The sequence below is a fragment of the Sus scrofa genome, chromosome 6, assembly GCF_000003025.6.
Source record: "Sus scrofa isolate TJ Tabasco breed Duroc chromosome 6, Sscrofa11.1, whole genome shotgun sequence".
Classification (NCBI taxonomy): domain Eukaryota; kingdom Metazoa; phylum Chordata; class Mammalia; order Artiodactyla; family Suidae; genus Sus; species Sus scrofa.
In genome coordinates this window covers 4,123,429-4,140,714 of record NC_010448.4, presented here as the reverse complement: position 1 = coordinate 4,140,714, position 17,286 = coordinate 4,123,429, and the positions used below count along the sequence as shown (strand labels likewise).

Here is a 17,286-nt window from a genome sequence, read left to right as displayed (position 1 = left end):
CTGCAAGAGTATTTCATCTAACTCCATCCATAGTCTCATCATTTTAAGAGGCAATCAGTCTGCAAAGCCGCTGGTGGAATCTCCACATCCTGTGTTTCCCACGAGCCCATGTGTTATTTTGCTCGTAAGCACAGCGCGCAGCAGTGTGACAAGCCAGACTTCACGTGCTCTGCAGCCACGTGGCCGGTGGCCGCCTAGATCTGGATGGAACGAGAAAGAGTCTGAAAGAATAACCTGCTCCGTCAAGGACAATTCATCATAAATCAGCCCATCTGAGGAGGGGAGGGGGCCTTCGGGTGGGAGAAAGGGGGCTGGGACTATTCCGTGTCTTGATCTGGGAGGTGAGTTTTATGGGTGTATGCAAAAGTTCAAATTTTCGAAATTTGGAATTCCCTTATGGTGCTGGTTAAGGATCCGGTGGCTGTCACTGCAGCAGCTTGGGCCACTACTGTGCCGTGGGTTCGATCCCTGGCCCTGGAACTTCTACATGTCACAGGCATGGCCAAAAAAATCAGCAAATTTAGGAAGTTAAATAAAACTCAGAAATGTATCACACTGTACATCTAAGTGTCTTTTCTGCTATGCAAATTATACTTTGGTTAATAAAAAAGGCTGGGGGTGGGTATGGAGCTGAAAGAGCCGCTGAAACCCTGACATTCACTCCCTGCCCCTGTTTGAGAGAGAAGAAGTAAGAGACACAGAGAGGGGAAGCAAGTGATCCCAGGGCACACAGCAGCCTCAGCGCAGGGCTGGGGGAGGGGAGGGGCAGGTGCCTCTGCCTCCTGCGTGGCGGGATGCTCCAGATGGCACGTCCCTCCTGCACCGGGATCCAGCCATACCCTCAAGGCTGCCAGAGCCACATACGAAAGCCCAAAGCAAAAGATGCCCATCTGGTGGCACCACCTGTGGTTCTAAAAAGATCTTCTCGGTGTGGGAACTCAGCGTCCCTGGCTGACAGCCTCCAGACAGGGGCTCTCCCTTTTCTGCCAGGCCAGGACTTCGCAAAGAGGCCCCATCATGCCAAAGAGGTCTCCAAGACGGTCTGGAAACACACACAATCAAGGTCAAGAGCCATCCTGTCCCTCTAAGTTTCCTCGAGTGCATTTAAGTTCATGCCTCAAAGATACACGATGAAGGGCAGCCTGCTTCCAAGGAGGGCAGTTCTAGAGAAGGACTGGGCTTAGGAACTGGGGCTCTGAACACCGTCTAGAATCTATGTGCAGGGCTGATTTTAAAAGTACGCAAGTATTTCGGAGTTCCCTTGTGGCTCCATGGGTTGAGGATCTGGTGTTGTCACAGTTGTGGCTCTGGTTACAGCTGTGGCGGGGGTTCACCGGCTGGCCCAGGAACTTCCACATACCTTGGGCACAGCCAAAAAAAAAAAGGACTTAAGTCTTTTCCTATCCTTGCTTTAAAATCATCGCATTTTTAAATGGCTCCCAACCGCCTGGGTCTAAACCCCGGCTTCTGTCCTAAACCGTGCTGGGAGTCGTTTGTGCCAAATACAGAAGGACAAGAGTCCACATGCATCTCCAGCAGCCTAACCCTCCCTGGAAACGTATCCTCCCGGAGCCTCAGTCTCCTCATCTGCAAGTGGGGACCATGAGAGGCCCTACAACCTAGGGCTGGTTGAGGACCTGATGAGGGCGCCTGGCGCAGAGGCAGCGCTCAAGAAAGATTAGGTAGGAGGCCCTGCTGTGGTGCAACAGGATCAGTGGCGTCTCTGGGGCGGTGGGACGAACGTTCGATCCCTGGCCCCACACAGTGGGTTAAGAATCAGCTTTGCCACAGCTGCAGCAGAGGTCGCAATTGTGGCTTGGATCGGATCTCTGGCCCAGGAAGTTCCATATGCCGCAGGTACAGCCATAAAGAATCTTTTTTTAAAAGAAGAATGATTAGGTAATAGTCCCCACAATCCTGGGTTACTTTCGCTCTCAAGAGAGTTAGGGGAATCTGAGCTATAAAGAAGTTTTCTGAAACACTCAGGCTGAAAGTACAGGGAGTGGCAACTTCCTCTTCTCTCCCCCACACTCATTTCTCCATCCTGACTGTTTGCTTTTTAACAAAGGGTAGTCTGGGGAATTCCTTCTTTTTTTTTAGCCACACCCACAGAATGTGGAGGATCCAGGGCCAGGGATCGAACCTGCCCCCCAGCAGTGACCCCAGGCACTGGAGCAACCATGCTGGATCCTTAACCCGCTGCGCCACGAGAGAACTCTGGGAATTCCGTGGAGTGCCCAAGGTGGTTCGCCTTGCAGAAAGAAGATGGCCCATCCAGCTCATCCCAAAGCTGGGCTTGGGGCTGACCGTGGGAGGAGGAGGAGAAAGCCTGTCAGGGAAGCCCATGGTCGACTGCTTCTGTCTGCAAAGACATAAGGTAGGGCAGGGAAGGTCTGGGAAGCAAAAACCCCAGCAATGCACATTTCTACAAGTGGGGGCCAGGGAGGTGAGGTGACCTGCGTGTGTTGTATTCAAAGACAATGAGAGCTAATGCAATTCACTTGTTCAATAAACGTGTGTTTACTGAGCACCTAGTATAGGCCAGACATTCTCCTAGGCCCTGGGAAGTCACAGTCTCCTACTTAGGGGTCCCTCTGAAATGCCCTGAAGGAAGCAGTCAATGGCTCCAGGCCCTGGTTTCCATCTCCGTGAGAGAAGAGGGCTGGACAATAGACACTGCTGGTCCTTCCCCACCTGCCATCCATGGATTTGCACCTATGGCTCCAGAGCATGTGGACAAAGTTCCACCTTCGACACCACAATCCAAGGGGCCATGGGGGAAAACTGGCAGAGAACTGTCGACTTTGGGGATGCAACCGTGGCTTTCAAAAGGAAGGCTGTGTACTAGCTTCAGGCCTATCCCAAACTCCTGCCAAAAAAACCCCCCCCAAAAAAAACAAAAACAGTGGAGGATAGAATCTTCCCTCCTAGAGTTCCTGCTGTGGCACAGCAGGTTAAGGATCTGGCATTGTCCCTAAGGCAGTGTGGGTTCGATCCCCAGTCCAGCACAGTGGGGTTAGGATCCGGTATTGCCGCAGGTATGGCATATGTCACAGCTGCGGCTCGGATTTGATCCCTGGCCCAGGAACTTCCATATGCTGTGAGTACAGCCATGAATAAAAAAAAAAGAGTACTCATCGTGGCTCAGTGGGAGATTGACTAGGATCCATGAGGTCGTGGGTTCAATCCCTGGCCTTGCTCAGTGGGTTAAGGATCTGGCATTGCCGTGAGCTGTGGTGTAGGTCGCAGACACAGCTCGGATCTGACATTGCTGTGGCTGTGGTGTGGGCTGGCAGCTGTAGCTCTGATTGGACCCCTAGCCTGGGAACCTCCATATGCCACGGGTGCGGCCCTAAAAAGCAGAAAAATATTTTAAATTAAAAAAAGACAAAATGAGAAGAAGAAGACGACTCTCCCCTCCCACATGTGTGAGATGGGTCTGGGGGTGGACAAGAAACAGGCTGGCCACAATATTGGAGCTTTTCCCCAAGTGGGCGAAGAGTGATTAAAAACCAAAAACCTTGGCGTGCTGAAGAAAAACAGTTGGTCCCAGCAGCCTGCACTGTGCTAGCAGCAAAGGCCCCTCCAGGGAACACGGGCCTGATGGCAATGCCCAGCACGGGACCTGCCAAGCCCTCCTGGGCCCCTGCACCCCTTCCCGCCCACAACCATTCCACGGCGCCTCAGAGAGCAAGGTTCTAAAAATCCTTCCAGCAAGGTGTAATTTACTCCCAAAGCACAGGTTCATGTAACTGGCATGAGTCATCACAGACAAGGGAAAAGCAAACAGATCAAAATGGTACAGTCACGTGTTTGACAGATTTGAGGACCCAGGCACCGGCGTCGCCGCACCAGGTCAGAAATGACACAACCCTATTTCACCAGGCAGAGGACAAAGGACAAGAGAAGGCATGTGGTGGCATTTCAAGCAGACACAGGTAATCGCCCAACATGGACGGCGGGAAAAATGACATCCTATGCTTCCCAGGGTGGGTTTGGGTCCAAACCAAATAGGGGCTGCTGTCCATATGCCTTGAATCCTGACCCCTGCAGGGCCACCGGCTTCTCAAGCATTTGTGTGACTGCCTGGATTCTGATACCCACTTTCCTGAGCACAGACACCTATGGCTCCACCTGGATCAGGGGTGGTACGAATGTGGGAAAGGAATGCTACTCTCTCCTCTGGTAACCACAGCAGACATCACAAATCAATCCCACAGCAGACATCACAAATCAATCAGGACACTTTTCCCACTGAGTCCAGACTTAACCTCAGAATCCTTCTTAACCCAGACCTTCAAACAGCCTCTGCTATGGATCAACTGATAAGCAATATTAAATCTGGGTTTGGGACTTCCATGTCCTCCTGGATGAAAGTGTCCTTAGCATATTTTGCTCCTCAGTGATACCCACCTTGGGGACATCCTCCCAAAGAAAGAATTCAACAGAATTTTTTAAAAATAACAGCATGTATCCTCACAGATGTTCACTGTCAGTAAACACCAGACTGCTTCCACTTTTCAACAAAAATCGAGTAAATAAGAGTATCCACACTGAACCCTTCATATATAGCAGGCACTCATGAGATACAGGATTGAAGTTGTGCTATTCAGGATTTAACTGTGAAAGAGGCTTCCATGAACAGGCCAGGCTCAGGATCTGGGCATCTTCCTCTTTTTCCTGACAGCTTTTAACCTCTCAGCTGCTGGGCTCCCGACCAACCTCCTCACCATTAAAGGGGCCTCTGATCCTGCCCATCTGGCCTCTGTCTCAACACTCACCTTGGATTGAGGACGCCTCCATCCCAGCCTCAGTTTCCTCATCTGTATACTGGGTGTCACCACCGCACCTGCCCCTCCACACGTGACCCCAGCACCACCGTCCACAGGCAGCTTGGGAGCTTTCTATGTGGAACTAGGTGGTCTGTGTTTTTGTTTGTTTGTTTGTTGTCTTTTTAGGGCTGCACCTGCAGCATGTGGAAGTTCCCAAGCTAGGGGTCGAATGGGAGCTGCAGCTGCCAGCCTACACCACAGCCACAGCCACGTGGGATCCAAGTCGTGTCTGCGACCTACACCACAGCTCACAGCAATGCCAGATCATTAACTCACTGAGCGAGGGCGGGGATGGAACCTGCAACCTCATGGTTCCTAGTCAGGTTTGTTAACCACTGAGCCACAACGGGAACTCTATGCTCTGTGTTCTAAATAGATGACACGAACAACACAAAGCCCCCTCGCCCCTGCCCGGGCTCAGGTGAAAGGCATCAGCACAAAAGGCCCTTTCTGGTTCTGAGAAGAAAAGGGGCCTTTCCAAGAACCAGGGGCTGGAAGAAGCTTAAGACTCTCCATGAAAACAAACACCTGAAGCCCTTTCACGAGGGAAGAAGCATCTACGCTGTCCCCGGGTACCCAGCCGCAACTAACAGTTGGCAAGGGGCAGCGGCGGCCCGGTAAGTGTCATTACGCGGGGTGCATGGGTCCTCCTGGCTGACCCAACCAGCTCGCACCTCTGTTTTCCACTGAAACAAAAACAGAACCTTTGGAAATTCCAACCCAGCCCCAGACCCCTCCCTGAGTACAAATGGCTTCCACAATTTAATTCAACCCAAAGAGCAGTGACTGAACGTTGAGGAGCTTCTGTTCTAGGAATACACACAGAACAAGACACAGACTACAGCCTATGAGTCCTTGCTTCACTTTTTAGCACCTGTTTAAGAACTCTCCTAGGAACGAGGACTACTACCAAATAAAGCAGCCATGCTCCCTGGCCTGGGGATTACTTTCTAGCATCACTTAATTATAATTCACTGAATTTGGGGCCTTTTACAAACACAAATGCAGGAGCCATTCTCATTGAGGCTGGTAGGAGAAGGGGAGAAAGAATCAAAGAATCAGGGTTTTGAAGGACGAATAGGAGTTCATCAGTTACCAAAATGAGAAACCTTTTCACATCCTCTGCTTTTCTTTAATCCGTCTGACAGTTCTATGAAAATTTACATTCTCTTTTTCATCAGTGAGAACAGAGTCTAAAGATAAAGTCCTGGAGTTCCCGTCATGGTACAGCAGAAACGAATCCAACTAGGAACCGTGAGGTTGTGGGTTCGATCCCTGGCCTTGCTCAGTGGGTTAAGGGTCTGGCGTTGCCTTTAGCTGTGGTGTAGGTTGCAGATGCAGCTTGGATCCTGTGTGGCTGTGGTTGTGGTGTAGGCTGGCACCTGTGGCTCTGATTCAACCCTTCACCTGGGAACCTCCATATGCTGCGGGTGCGGCTCTAAAAAGGAAAATAAGTAAATACTTAAATAAATACAAAGTCCTAGGGCAAAAAGTTGATAGAGCTAGAATATCAGCATGGGTCTCACTCCCCTTAAGCCTATGATCTTTCCCATTTGACAAAGCAGCATTTTTTTTCGAGGCGGTACTTTTTAGGGCCACACCCACAGCATATGGAGGTTCCCAGGCTAGGGGTCTAATTGGAGCTATAGCCGCCGGCCTACGCCACAGCCACAGCAACACCAGATCCAAGCCACGTCTGCAACCTACACCACAGCTCACGGCAACACCGGATTCTTAACCCACTGATTGAGGCCAGGGATTGAACCTGCATCCTCATGGATACTAATCAGATTCGTTTCCACTGAGCCATGACGGGAACTCCACAGCAGCATTTAAAAAAAAAAGAAAAGAAAAAAAAAGCAATGTGAAATGATGTTCAGTTTCCAGTTTAAAAAAAAAAAAAAGGTTCTACCATCAAGAAAGATTGAGAGCAACATCAGCAAATTTAAAAATAAACACAAAAGGTTTGTTTCCTGTAGAACTCCTCCGAGCCTTTTATATGCACATCTATAAAAGCAGAGCTGCCAAAAGGCATGTGGCCTCAGGACCGTTTTCTTGGTGCTGGAGGACTTGGGGAAACGTGTCATGGGGTGCAGTGACTAAGTGGGGTCCCTGGGACTGGTCTGCAAGCACAGGGAACCTGGAGCAACCTCCCCCACCTTCCCAGACTCCCCATCTGTCCAATGAGGATGATGGCAGAATTGGCCTTGCCAGGAGGAAGACGTGGGGGTTTTGTGCCACGCCCACAACAGGCAAAAGTTCCGGGCCAGGGATTGAACCTGAGCCACAGCCGAGACAATGCTGGGTCCCTAACCCACTGAGCCACCAGGGAACTCCCACAATACATGATTTTCATATGTGGAGGGTTCCTGGAAGTGGCAGGCATGTGGTAGGGACACAATAAAACTCTCGTTGTTAATATTCCTACCACACTGGTACACGAATATGAGCCTCCCGGAGGACAGATGGGGCATCTGGTACTGGCCCTGGGGGAGCGGGGTCCAGAATTTCAGCACACGGGTCAGAGGCCATCAGGTTACACATTACACTGATGGCTCCATGTAGTCACTGACACGCCCACCCGTCCTGTCTCCCCTTCGTCCTAGAAGAAACACGCCATGCTGTTCTTTCCAGCATCCCAGTGCTGAAAGCTGAGACCCACCTCTGGTTACTGGGCTCCACGAGCATCCACATACTGTTAAAAAATTTTTAAAAAAAGAGAGAGAGAGATGGCACGATCCCATGAATGGGGCGATTCTGCACAGCCAGCACGATGTTTTATGGACTGGCTCTGCTCTAAATCAAAGCAGTCTGGCTCCGCGTGGGCAGGTCTGTAACAGGGCGACTGCATTGTCCCTGTAATCCCGCAGAGGCGCCGGAACAATGGGACGGGTGTTGTGTTGCCGGCACCAGCCAGGCATTTCTGGGCCACGGACGATGGCCGTGACGACGCAGCCCTGCACCCTGTCCACTCAGCACATTCCGGGGCCCAAGTCTGGGTGTCACCATCGCCCAGCCTGAGTGGCCAGCACCCTCAGCTGCCCACGGCCTCGCTGGCCCAGACCTGTTTTCCACCAGCGGCAGATGCAGCTCAGCATCTCCGCCTGGTTCTGAACACAGACCGGAGCGACCCAGGATCAAAGCCTTGACGTTGAACTCCTCCGGGCTCCAGCCTCGGGCCCGCTGCTCGCAGCCGTGGGCTCGGGCCAGGACCCGTCACAGCTCTGGGTCTCAGCTGCCCCCCTTGCTGATTATGCACCTATGTGGCAGGTGCCAGGCCAGATCTGGATTGTTTAAAGTCAGCCCTGACCAGGGTGGGCGAGGCCAGGACCTACCTGCCCCTCTGATGGCTGTGACTCTGGGCTGAGCCACCTGCAACACAGTCAGACGGAGGGCTCCTGCCTGAAATCTGAAGCCACGCCCAAGAGGCTACACCCCAGATCACTCTGACAAAGTAAAACAAGGTTTCTCTCAAGGTAACAGGCTGTCACACAGTATCCCATAAAAAAATGAAACAATTTCACAATATATCAAAACAGAATACGAGTTCCCGCTGTGGCACAGGGGGTTAAGAACGCAACCCCCGTGGCTCCGGTTATTGTGGAGATGCAGGTTCCATCCCTGGCCAGGGCAGTGGGTTAAAGGCGTCAGGGCTGCCACAGCTGTGGCTCAGATTCAGTCCCTGGCCCAGGAACTTCCCTATGCCATGGGTGCGGCCATAAAAATAAATAAATAAAAATTAAAACAAAACCGAATGTGGGAATTCCTGTCATGGCGCAGTGGTTAACGAATCTGAGGAACCATGAGGTTGTGGGTTCGATCCCTGCCCTTGCTCAGTGGGTTAACGATCTGGCGTTGCTGTGGCTCTGGCGTAGGCTGGTGGCTACAGCTCCAATTGGATCCCTAGCCTGGGAACCTCCATATGCTGCAGGAGTGGCCCTAGAAAAGGCAAAAAAAGATCAAAAAAAAAAAACCAGAATGTGCCCCAGCAAGTCAGCCCATTCAACCCATTCTCTAAGTGGGGAAACTGAGGCCCGGGAAGGGAGAGAGACCTGCCCACAGGTAGGCAGGTGCCATAAGGACCCAGCCTTCTCGGTTCCTTCTCGATCTTAATAGACCTTTTTGATGTTTCATACAAAGCATGAGGATGTGGGTATACTATTTTTGTTATTATAAAAACAAAGGGTTATTAATGACGGTAAACTAAAACTCCATCCATTTATGCTTCTCATGGAAACCGTGGTAAAAGGCAGCTGGGGGTGCGAGCACGTTCCCAAGACAGAATCCGGATTTGTCCATATGGAGACGCCTGAGAGAATGTCTGTTCCGAGTCCCCATCATGCAGAGGAGACAAACGACACGCCAGGACCAGCAGGATTTTAGTGACTGTCGGAAGAAATCATTAGGCCAGTAAAATCGACCCTGGGTAACATAAATGGCTGTCTTTGCAACTGTCGTGTAAATGCGATGTTTTGTAATAGTTTCAGGTAATTAACTTTTTTTTTTTTTTTTTTTTTTGTCTTTTTAGGGCCACACCCGCAGCATATGGAGGTTCCCAGGCCAGCGGTCCAATCGGAGCTACAGCTGCCGGTCACAGCCACAGCCACATCAGATTCGAGGCGGGTCTGCGACCTACACCACAGCTCACCGCAACGCCGGATCCTTAACCCACTGATCAAGGCCAGGAATCAAACCTGCGTCCGCATGGATACTGGTCAGGTTCGTGTCCATTGCGCCACGACAGGAACGCCACTGAACTTTTTAAAATGCAGAGAAGGAACATGCAAAGATAATGGACTAAATATTACAAGACACCTACAGTTCAAGACACCATCTCTGATTCCCCCACCAGCAGCGGGGACACGGTGCTTCTATCCACCAGCATCCTTTTCTTTTAACAAATGGGATTGGATGTGGAGCTGCCAATCATGAGGCCCCACCTCCCTCTCCCACAGGATGTACATGTGACCTAAGCTGGGCCAGTTGGATCCTTTTAAGGGAATGATTGACACAGAGGGAGGAGGGCTCTTTCTTCCCTTGGTTTCAAGACCCAAAAGAACCACCAGGCCTGCATCATTTCTCCTACTGCACACAGACCACCTGAGGCCAAACCCAGAGGAAAGAGAAAAGAGAGACGAAAGGAAGATAATGCTTCAGCCCTTGACCTAGACACACCCAAAGCTGGTAAACCTGCCCTTCCCAGTTCAGAGAGCCAGGCGATTCTCCTTTTAATTTGTATTTATTTATTTATCTATTTGTTTGTTTATTTTTGGCTACAGTCTGCAACAGCTTATGTGGGATATTAGTTCCTGACAGGGACTGAGCCTGGGCCACAGGAATGAAAGCACTGATTCCTAACCATTAGACCACCAGGGAACTCTCCCCTTTTTTGGGCCACGCCCATGGCACGTGCAAGTTCCCGGGCCAGAGATCAAACCCAGGCCACAGCTGCAACCAGTGCCACAGCTGCAGCAACACTGGATTCTTGACCTGCTGCCCACATGGGAACTTCTAGGACTCTCCTTTTTTAAATAATTCCTTTTTTGCAACGCCCCTTTTTTCTGCAATGCATTTGAGCTCGCGAACAAATGAAGTGTAACCAAAACTCCCAAATGAAGTTACCCGAATCACCCTCTTAACCCACTTAACCAAATTAAGAAGAGTTCTCGATTGCAGAGGAATTCTGCAGACTGCTAAGAGGGCCAAGGTTTCCCTTTGGGGGAGGGGCGATTAAAAACAAGTTCTGGAAATTTTGTCTGATGGGGCTGGTTGCCCAGCGCTGTGAAAGTACTTAACGCCACTGCGCTGTACACTTTAAGATGGCCAGCGGTTTATGTGATGTATTTTACTACAGTCTTAAAAGTGGAAAAAAAAAACAAACCAAAAACAGAAGCTCTGCAAGATCCAAAGACTGTCCCCAGTGGACGCTGCCCAGCACACATCCTTTCCCTGTGTGCCCTGTTCTGGCCACGCGGGGCTGGCCCACGAGAGGAATAAGCCAGGATGGCAGAGTTCAGCAGGAGACCTTTGGCCAGGGACCTGCATTCTTGTGCACGTTCCATGCTGCTGCCATAGAGGAAAACTCTGAAAGCTGGTTAACCATTCAAACCCCAACTGTCCTGTAGGAGAGCCCAAAGGGTTGAGTCGGGGGCCATCAGAGCAAGGGTGCCAGTGCCAGCCAGGTGCCAATCCCAGGGCCGTCTGGTAATGCCGATTACGGTTTGGAAGAAATAACATTTGTTGACTATTCGCTATGAAGAGTTCCCGCTGTGGCACAGCAAAAACAGATCCGACTAGCACCCCTGAGGACGTAGGTTTGATCCCTGGCCTCGCTCAGTAGGTTAAGGATCTGAAATTGCCCTGAGCTGCAGTGTAGGTCGCAGACACAGCTCTGATCCCGCGTGGCCGTGGCTGTGGGGCAGGTCATCAGCTCCGATTTGACCCCTAGCCTGGGAGCCTCCATATGCCACAGGGGCAGCCCTATGATGATCAAAAAAAAAAATTTTTTTTTACCATGTCCCCGGGCATGGCGCTAACCCTTTAGGAGGGAACTTGACAACGTACGCCTTTTTAAAATGATAATCACCCCTATTAACTCTGGAACCCCAGCTCCTGAGAACATGGTCTAAGAATCCCGTGGAGCAGAGAAAGGCGCGCCATGTGTTAAAACATTGGTTTGATAAAACTGGAAGCAGCTCAAGAGACCAAGGCCAGGGAGCTTTCAGGGTATCACAGCGCACTTGTGAAATGGGACACTCGGTCCCCAGGAAAACGTTCACTACAAAAACGGCAGCCACATAATTTATGAAAGTAAGTGAAGTTAAAAAAAAGAGAGAGAGAGGCAGTGATAGGATGTGATTTGCAGGCTATGATCACAGCAACGCCCAGAGCTGGGTGCATTCGCCCGGTGGTAGGAAAGATGGAAAAAGTGCCTGCGATAATAGAAATGATAGGAATTTCCCCCCTGTTATCATTTTTTAAATAAAAATTTTCTTTGGAGATAGTTTTGGCTTTACTGAAAAGTTGCAAGAGCCAGGACCCAGAGTTTCCACGTACCCCACGGGCCATTTAGACAATTGTGAACATCTGCTGTTACAGAGGTATGTTTGTCACAGCTAAGATGCCAACGCTGCAACGTTACTAGTGATTTAACTCCAGACTCCATTCCAACTTCGCCCGTTTTTCTGTTCAAGCATCCAGTCCAGGACACACACACACTGCACACAGCCAATATGTATGCGTGTGCATTTCACTTCTGTGTTTCACAATGCAGTGGCATCTGGTACATTCTCAGATACGTGCAACCAGCACCCCAGATTTCAGAATATTTTGGAAGATTTTCATCACCTCAAAAAGAAGCCCTACGCCTGTTAGCTACCTCCTCCTCACCACGGGTTTTGGGAAATCCTTTTGCAAAAATAGCGAATCCGGAGTTCCCATCTTGGCACGGTGGGAATGAATCCAACTAGGAACCATGAGGTTGCGAGTTTGATCCCTGGCCTCACTCAATGGGTTAAGGATCTGGCGTAGCTGTGAGCTGTGGTGTAGGTCGCAGACGTGGCTCGGATCTGGCGTGGCTGTGGCTGTGGCGTACACTGGCAGCAACAGCTCCAATTAGACCCTTAGCCTGGGAACCTCCATATGCCACAGGTGTGCCCCTCAAAAGACAAAAGAGAACCCTTTGGTAGGGAAAAAATGCTCTCCCCTTTGCTCTCTTCCCCAGCTTATCTTTCTAGAATTTTGATTTTGATTGTTTTTTTTTTTTTTCTCAGTACAACCCCATGGCTTAGCCCCCACATGATCCACTTGGGAAATTTCCCAGTAGTGTCCATTTGTGTTATACCCAGAATGGAAAAAATACTTGAAAATAGAGAGTCCTACAGGTAGACATGTTCAGGAGCTCAAAGCCAGAATCAAGTGTACATGCCTCTTCCCTCTTCCTCTCACTCTAACAGGGCCACAGGCCCAAGCCAGCCAAGGCCAGCGGCCACCTGCCCCAACTAGGAAGCTGCGCCATGGTGGATACAGTCATTCTATGGCCATCAAAATCATCATTCAAGACCCCTGCTGGCACTCATGAGGTTGACATTCCATCAAATGTTACTGTGTACCTGCTGTGTGCCAGACGCTATTCAGAGGGCACTCGTGATTTCTCCCCTTGGGTCCCCATGGCCCCCATTGAAGTCATCCATCCCCCCATCAGGAAGTGGCGCCATTTTGGTGATCCTTCCAGCCTTCGTCCCCGTGAGCCACTTCCCCCACCCACCAAGGTAGACCCAGTCTCCATGATGCCAGTACTCCACGGTCAGGTGGCAAACGCAGCTACTGACCTCCTAGCCCGCACCCTGAAAACAGTCTGGGGCACATCTCACCAGTGGCACTGGTGGTCCAGAGACATAGCCCGACACATTCAAAGTCACCAACCCAGGAGCCCAACGCAGCCCATCGCGTCCCTGCTGGATGGTGGCCCCCAACCCAAGCCCCTCAAAGAACACAAGGAGGGTTACCTGCACCACTTCCTTCACCAGGGTCTTGTCGGTGCCCGTCTTGGCGCGCTGCAGCCCGCTGACGTTCTCGCCAATCCAGGTGATGAGGGCAAACTTGGACCTCTTGCTCATGGCATCCCCGGTGGTGAAGCGCACGAAGGCAAACAATCGGACGTCATCTGCACCGAAGGCAAAAGGGGGGCTTGTTAACAGACCCCGAATCCATCTCCCCCAATCCACCTCCCCCGGGATGGGCTCTGTGCCACGAAGGCGCCACGTCCCTCCAACCAACCGTCCTGACAACAGCGCTGCTGGCTCGGACACCCATCTCACAGACGGCAGGTGGGGGCTCAGAAGGGTCACATGATGCCTCCCTCCCCCCCTCCCCCACTGGGCTGCACCAGGAGACGGAGCCCAGGAGCCCAGGCCTCTCCGGCTGCCACGCCCATGACCCCACCCCTCCCCTCATCCAGTCAAGGCTCAAATTCTGAATCACATTCAGGGAGAAGTTTGTGGACTCTTTTTACCTCAAATCTGAGGCCCTATGAAGAACGGGAAAGCAACACAGTAGAAAGATGGGCACCAGGCCGGGGGAGGAGTCGGGGGAGGGAGGAAACAGACAGTGCCCCCACCCTGGCCTGGGATGCAGCTCTGGGCACACTGGGCATGGCCCGCTTATGGCCAGACAATTATTCTGAGTATTTTTCCATGGGGTGTGCTCCGCTTGATATAGGGTAAATATTCGTTTTTTATGACAACGCCTCTAGAGGCTACTGCGTCCCGCGAATGTACATTTAAGTCTGCGTCACGGCCACACCAGTGTTTTCATTTTCGTCCCTTCAGAATCTCTTCCATATGCCACTGAGCCAGGTCCCCGGGCCCCCACTGCTCTGCATCCCCAAAATACCAGGGGATAATCTTGCACTGTCATTTCTTTTATTTTATTTTTGGCTACACCCGCAGCACACGGACATTCCAGGGCCAGGGATTGAACCCACGCCACAGCAGGGACCTGGGCCACTGCAGTGACGGCGCTGGATCTTTAACCCACTGAGCCACCAGGGAACCCCACGCTGGAGTTTTTAAAGTGATGTGTGGTGTGTGTGTGTGTGTCCACCTTGGCGCTCTGGACATTGGGGGCCGGGTCGTTCTTTGCAGAGGGCACGCGTCCTGAGCGCGGAAGGACATGGAACAGCGTCCCTGGCCTCGGCCCACCAGATGCCAGGATCACATTCCCTGCCCCAGCGTGACAACCAACAATGTCTGCAGCCACCGCCCAGTGTCCCCTGGGGGGCAAAACCACCCCCAGGTGAGAACAAATTTCCAGACACGATCTGTGTCCCCGTCTAATCAGGACCCCTTGTGTTTTCCACCAAAATTCTGCCCCTTTTATGGGGGACTCACATACCCTAACCCAGACTCATAATCCCTGAACAGGTGACATTTCAGGTTACCAGTGAGGCCTCACCCCAGCCCCTCCCAGCCACGGGTGGCACAAAGGATGCTGCTGGTGTGGGCCACTCACTCTGTACCTGCCATGTCACCCAGCTCATGCTCCCCAATGGCTTTCCGGTGCTGGCTTTAGGGTTTCTCAGGGACCCAGTGACCCATGGAGCTGTGCTTCTCAAGAGCTGTATGTGTCTGCGTTACCTGGGGTCTGGCTAAAACACACATTCTGAGATGGAGTCTGGCTTTCTTTTTCTTTTTTATCTTTTTAGGGCCGCACCTGCAGCATACGGAGGTTCAAGCATATTCGAGCCAGGGGCTGAAATGGAGATACCAACCTACGCCATAGCCACAGTAACACAGGATCCGCATCTGCGACCTACACTACAGCTCACAGCAACGCCAGATCCTTAACCCACTGAGCGAGGCCAGGGATCGAACCCACAACCTCATGGTTACCGGTCACATTTGTTTCTGATGTGCCACAATGGGAACTCCAGAGTCTGGCTTTCTAGCTAGCTCCTGGGTAATACTGATGCTGCTGGTCAAAGGATCCCACTTAGAGGTTTTATGACTGTTTTTCTTTTTTAATTTTTTAAAAACTTTTTAGGGCCACACCTGCAGCATATAAAGTTCCCAGGCTAGGGGTCGAATCAGAGCTACAGCTGCCTGCCTACACCACAGCCATAGCAATGCCAGATCCGAGTCTTCTCTGCGACCTACACCATAGCTCGTGGCAACACCGGATCCTTAACCCCCTGAGTAGGGCCAGGAATCAAACCCACATCTTCATGTATACTAGTTGAGTTCTCAACCTGCTGAGCCGCACGGGAACTCTGTCGTTTTTTGCTGTTTGTTTTCTTTTTTAAATGAAGGTGCCTTTCTTCCTAGAATCATTCCAGGTGCTCCCCACTGAATCCCACACAAAGCATAGATTCTCGCCAAGACCCAAGGCCACCAGCCCTGAGCGTAAAGGAGACGCAGTCTGTCCGGGCTGGTTAGCACCTCGAAGCCTGAGCGCATCCTGGACAACCAGCTACGCCGTCTAAGAGGGAACCATCGGAACCGGGGGAGTGGAAACAGCCCTCGGCAGGCCACAGACTCTTGATTTAAACTCTACAGCCTGGCATCTCTTAAAGGAAAGAGACAATAACCACCATGCCCGGGGCAGAGAACCTTTCAGCTGATATGTTCGTGTTCACCAGGGCTTCATAGGGATGCTGGGAGGCGGGCTGGGGGTCACCTTCACCAACACCCAAACCACTGCGGAGCACGTGAGTCTTGGAGGTCATGTGACATGCCCAAGATTGTGTGACGCGGAGGACAAAGCCAGCCTGAAGCCAAGGGCTGGGGCATCTTCGGTGCCTGCCCAGCCTGCTCCTTTGGGCAACTGCCCCCACCCGGCCCTGGGAGCCTGGTGGGCGCCCATCCCGGGACTTAACCATGGGGGTCAGGGAGTGAGAAGGTGGTGAGGACAGAGAAGAAAGAGTGGTCACAGGGACCCGGCACAGCCAAAGGGACATGGCCTAGGGACCGGTGGCTGTGGGGAGGTGAGGAAAGAAGAGCCCAGGGGACAGGCGGCCACATGAGCTCCAGCCCTTACTCCATCTGACTTAATCCCCGTCTGACCTAATCCCCAACCGTCCCACCTCAGCAGCCTCATCTGTAAAATGGGATGATTCTTTCTGTCCTCCCCAATTTTTTCTTTATGGAGGTACCAGTCACAGGACAAAAGTCCATCATTTTAATTATTTTAAAGCACACGAGTCAGCGGCCTTCAGTGCATCCAGGATGTTGTGCAGTCATTACCACCACTGATTCCAGAACATCTGCTTCACCCCCCAAAAGAACCCCCCTCCTCACCAGCAGGCACCCCTCATCCCCCTTTCTCCCGCCCTATGTAACCACGAAGCTGCCTTCTCTCTCTGGATACACCAGTTCTGGGCATTTCTCGCAGGTGGAATCCTCCGCCAGTCTTTTGTGTCTGGCTGCTTTCACTCAGGTTGTTTGTGAGGTTCATGCCCACGGTAGGATGGTCAGGGCTCCATTCCTTTTATGGCTGCATAATATTCCGTTGTATGGATGCACCACATCTGTTCTGTCCATCCAGGCATCCACTGGTGGCCATTTGGGATGTTTCCAAATTGCAGTGGTTTTATGCCTCCCTCTTTCGTCGACCGTGAGTTTTAAGCAGGATGCTGGGAAACCTGGCCTGACACAGTAAAACCTTCTTCCCAGAGCCTGAGCCACAAGGCGGAGCTGCAGGTGGGGAGTGAGCACAGGAAATGGGGCTGGTGGGGCTGAGGAACCGAAATTCAAGCGGCCACGCCTGGCTGGTGCAGAAGCCCTTCCATCCAGAGCACTGCCCGGCACCGGCGGCCACGTCTGGGAAGGCAGCACTGGAGCAACCGGAGAACCGGCTCCAAGGTGTTTAATCAAATGGCCACCTTGACTCGAGGAGGAGGCAGGCCACCCATTGGATGCCTCCGACTTGTAAATACCCAGACAGCACCAGCAAAAGA

At 51.8% G+C, this 17,286-nt stretch overlaps 1 protein-coding gene across 1 annotated transcript in view; it reads right to left on the bottom strand.

The window, feature by feature from the left end:
* COTL1 (coactosin like F-actin binding protein 1) overlaps positions 1–17,286 on the bottom strand; it is a 46,941-nt gene that overhangs the window by 5,567 nt on the left and 24,088 nt on the right. Inside the window, exon 3 of the mRNA XM_003361733.4 lies at positions 13,340–13,497. Within this exon, the coding sequence (XP_003361781.2) occupies positions 13,340–13,497 (158 nt within the window). The remainder of the gene's footprint in view (positions 1–13,339; positions 13,498–17,286) is intronic.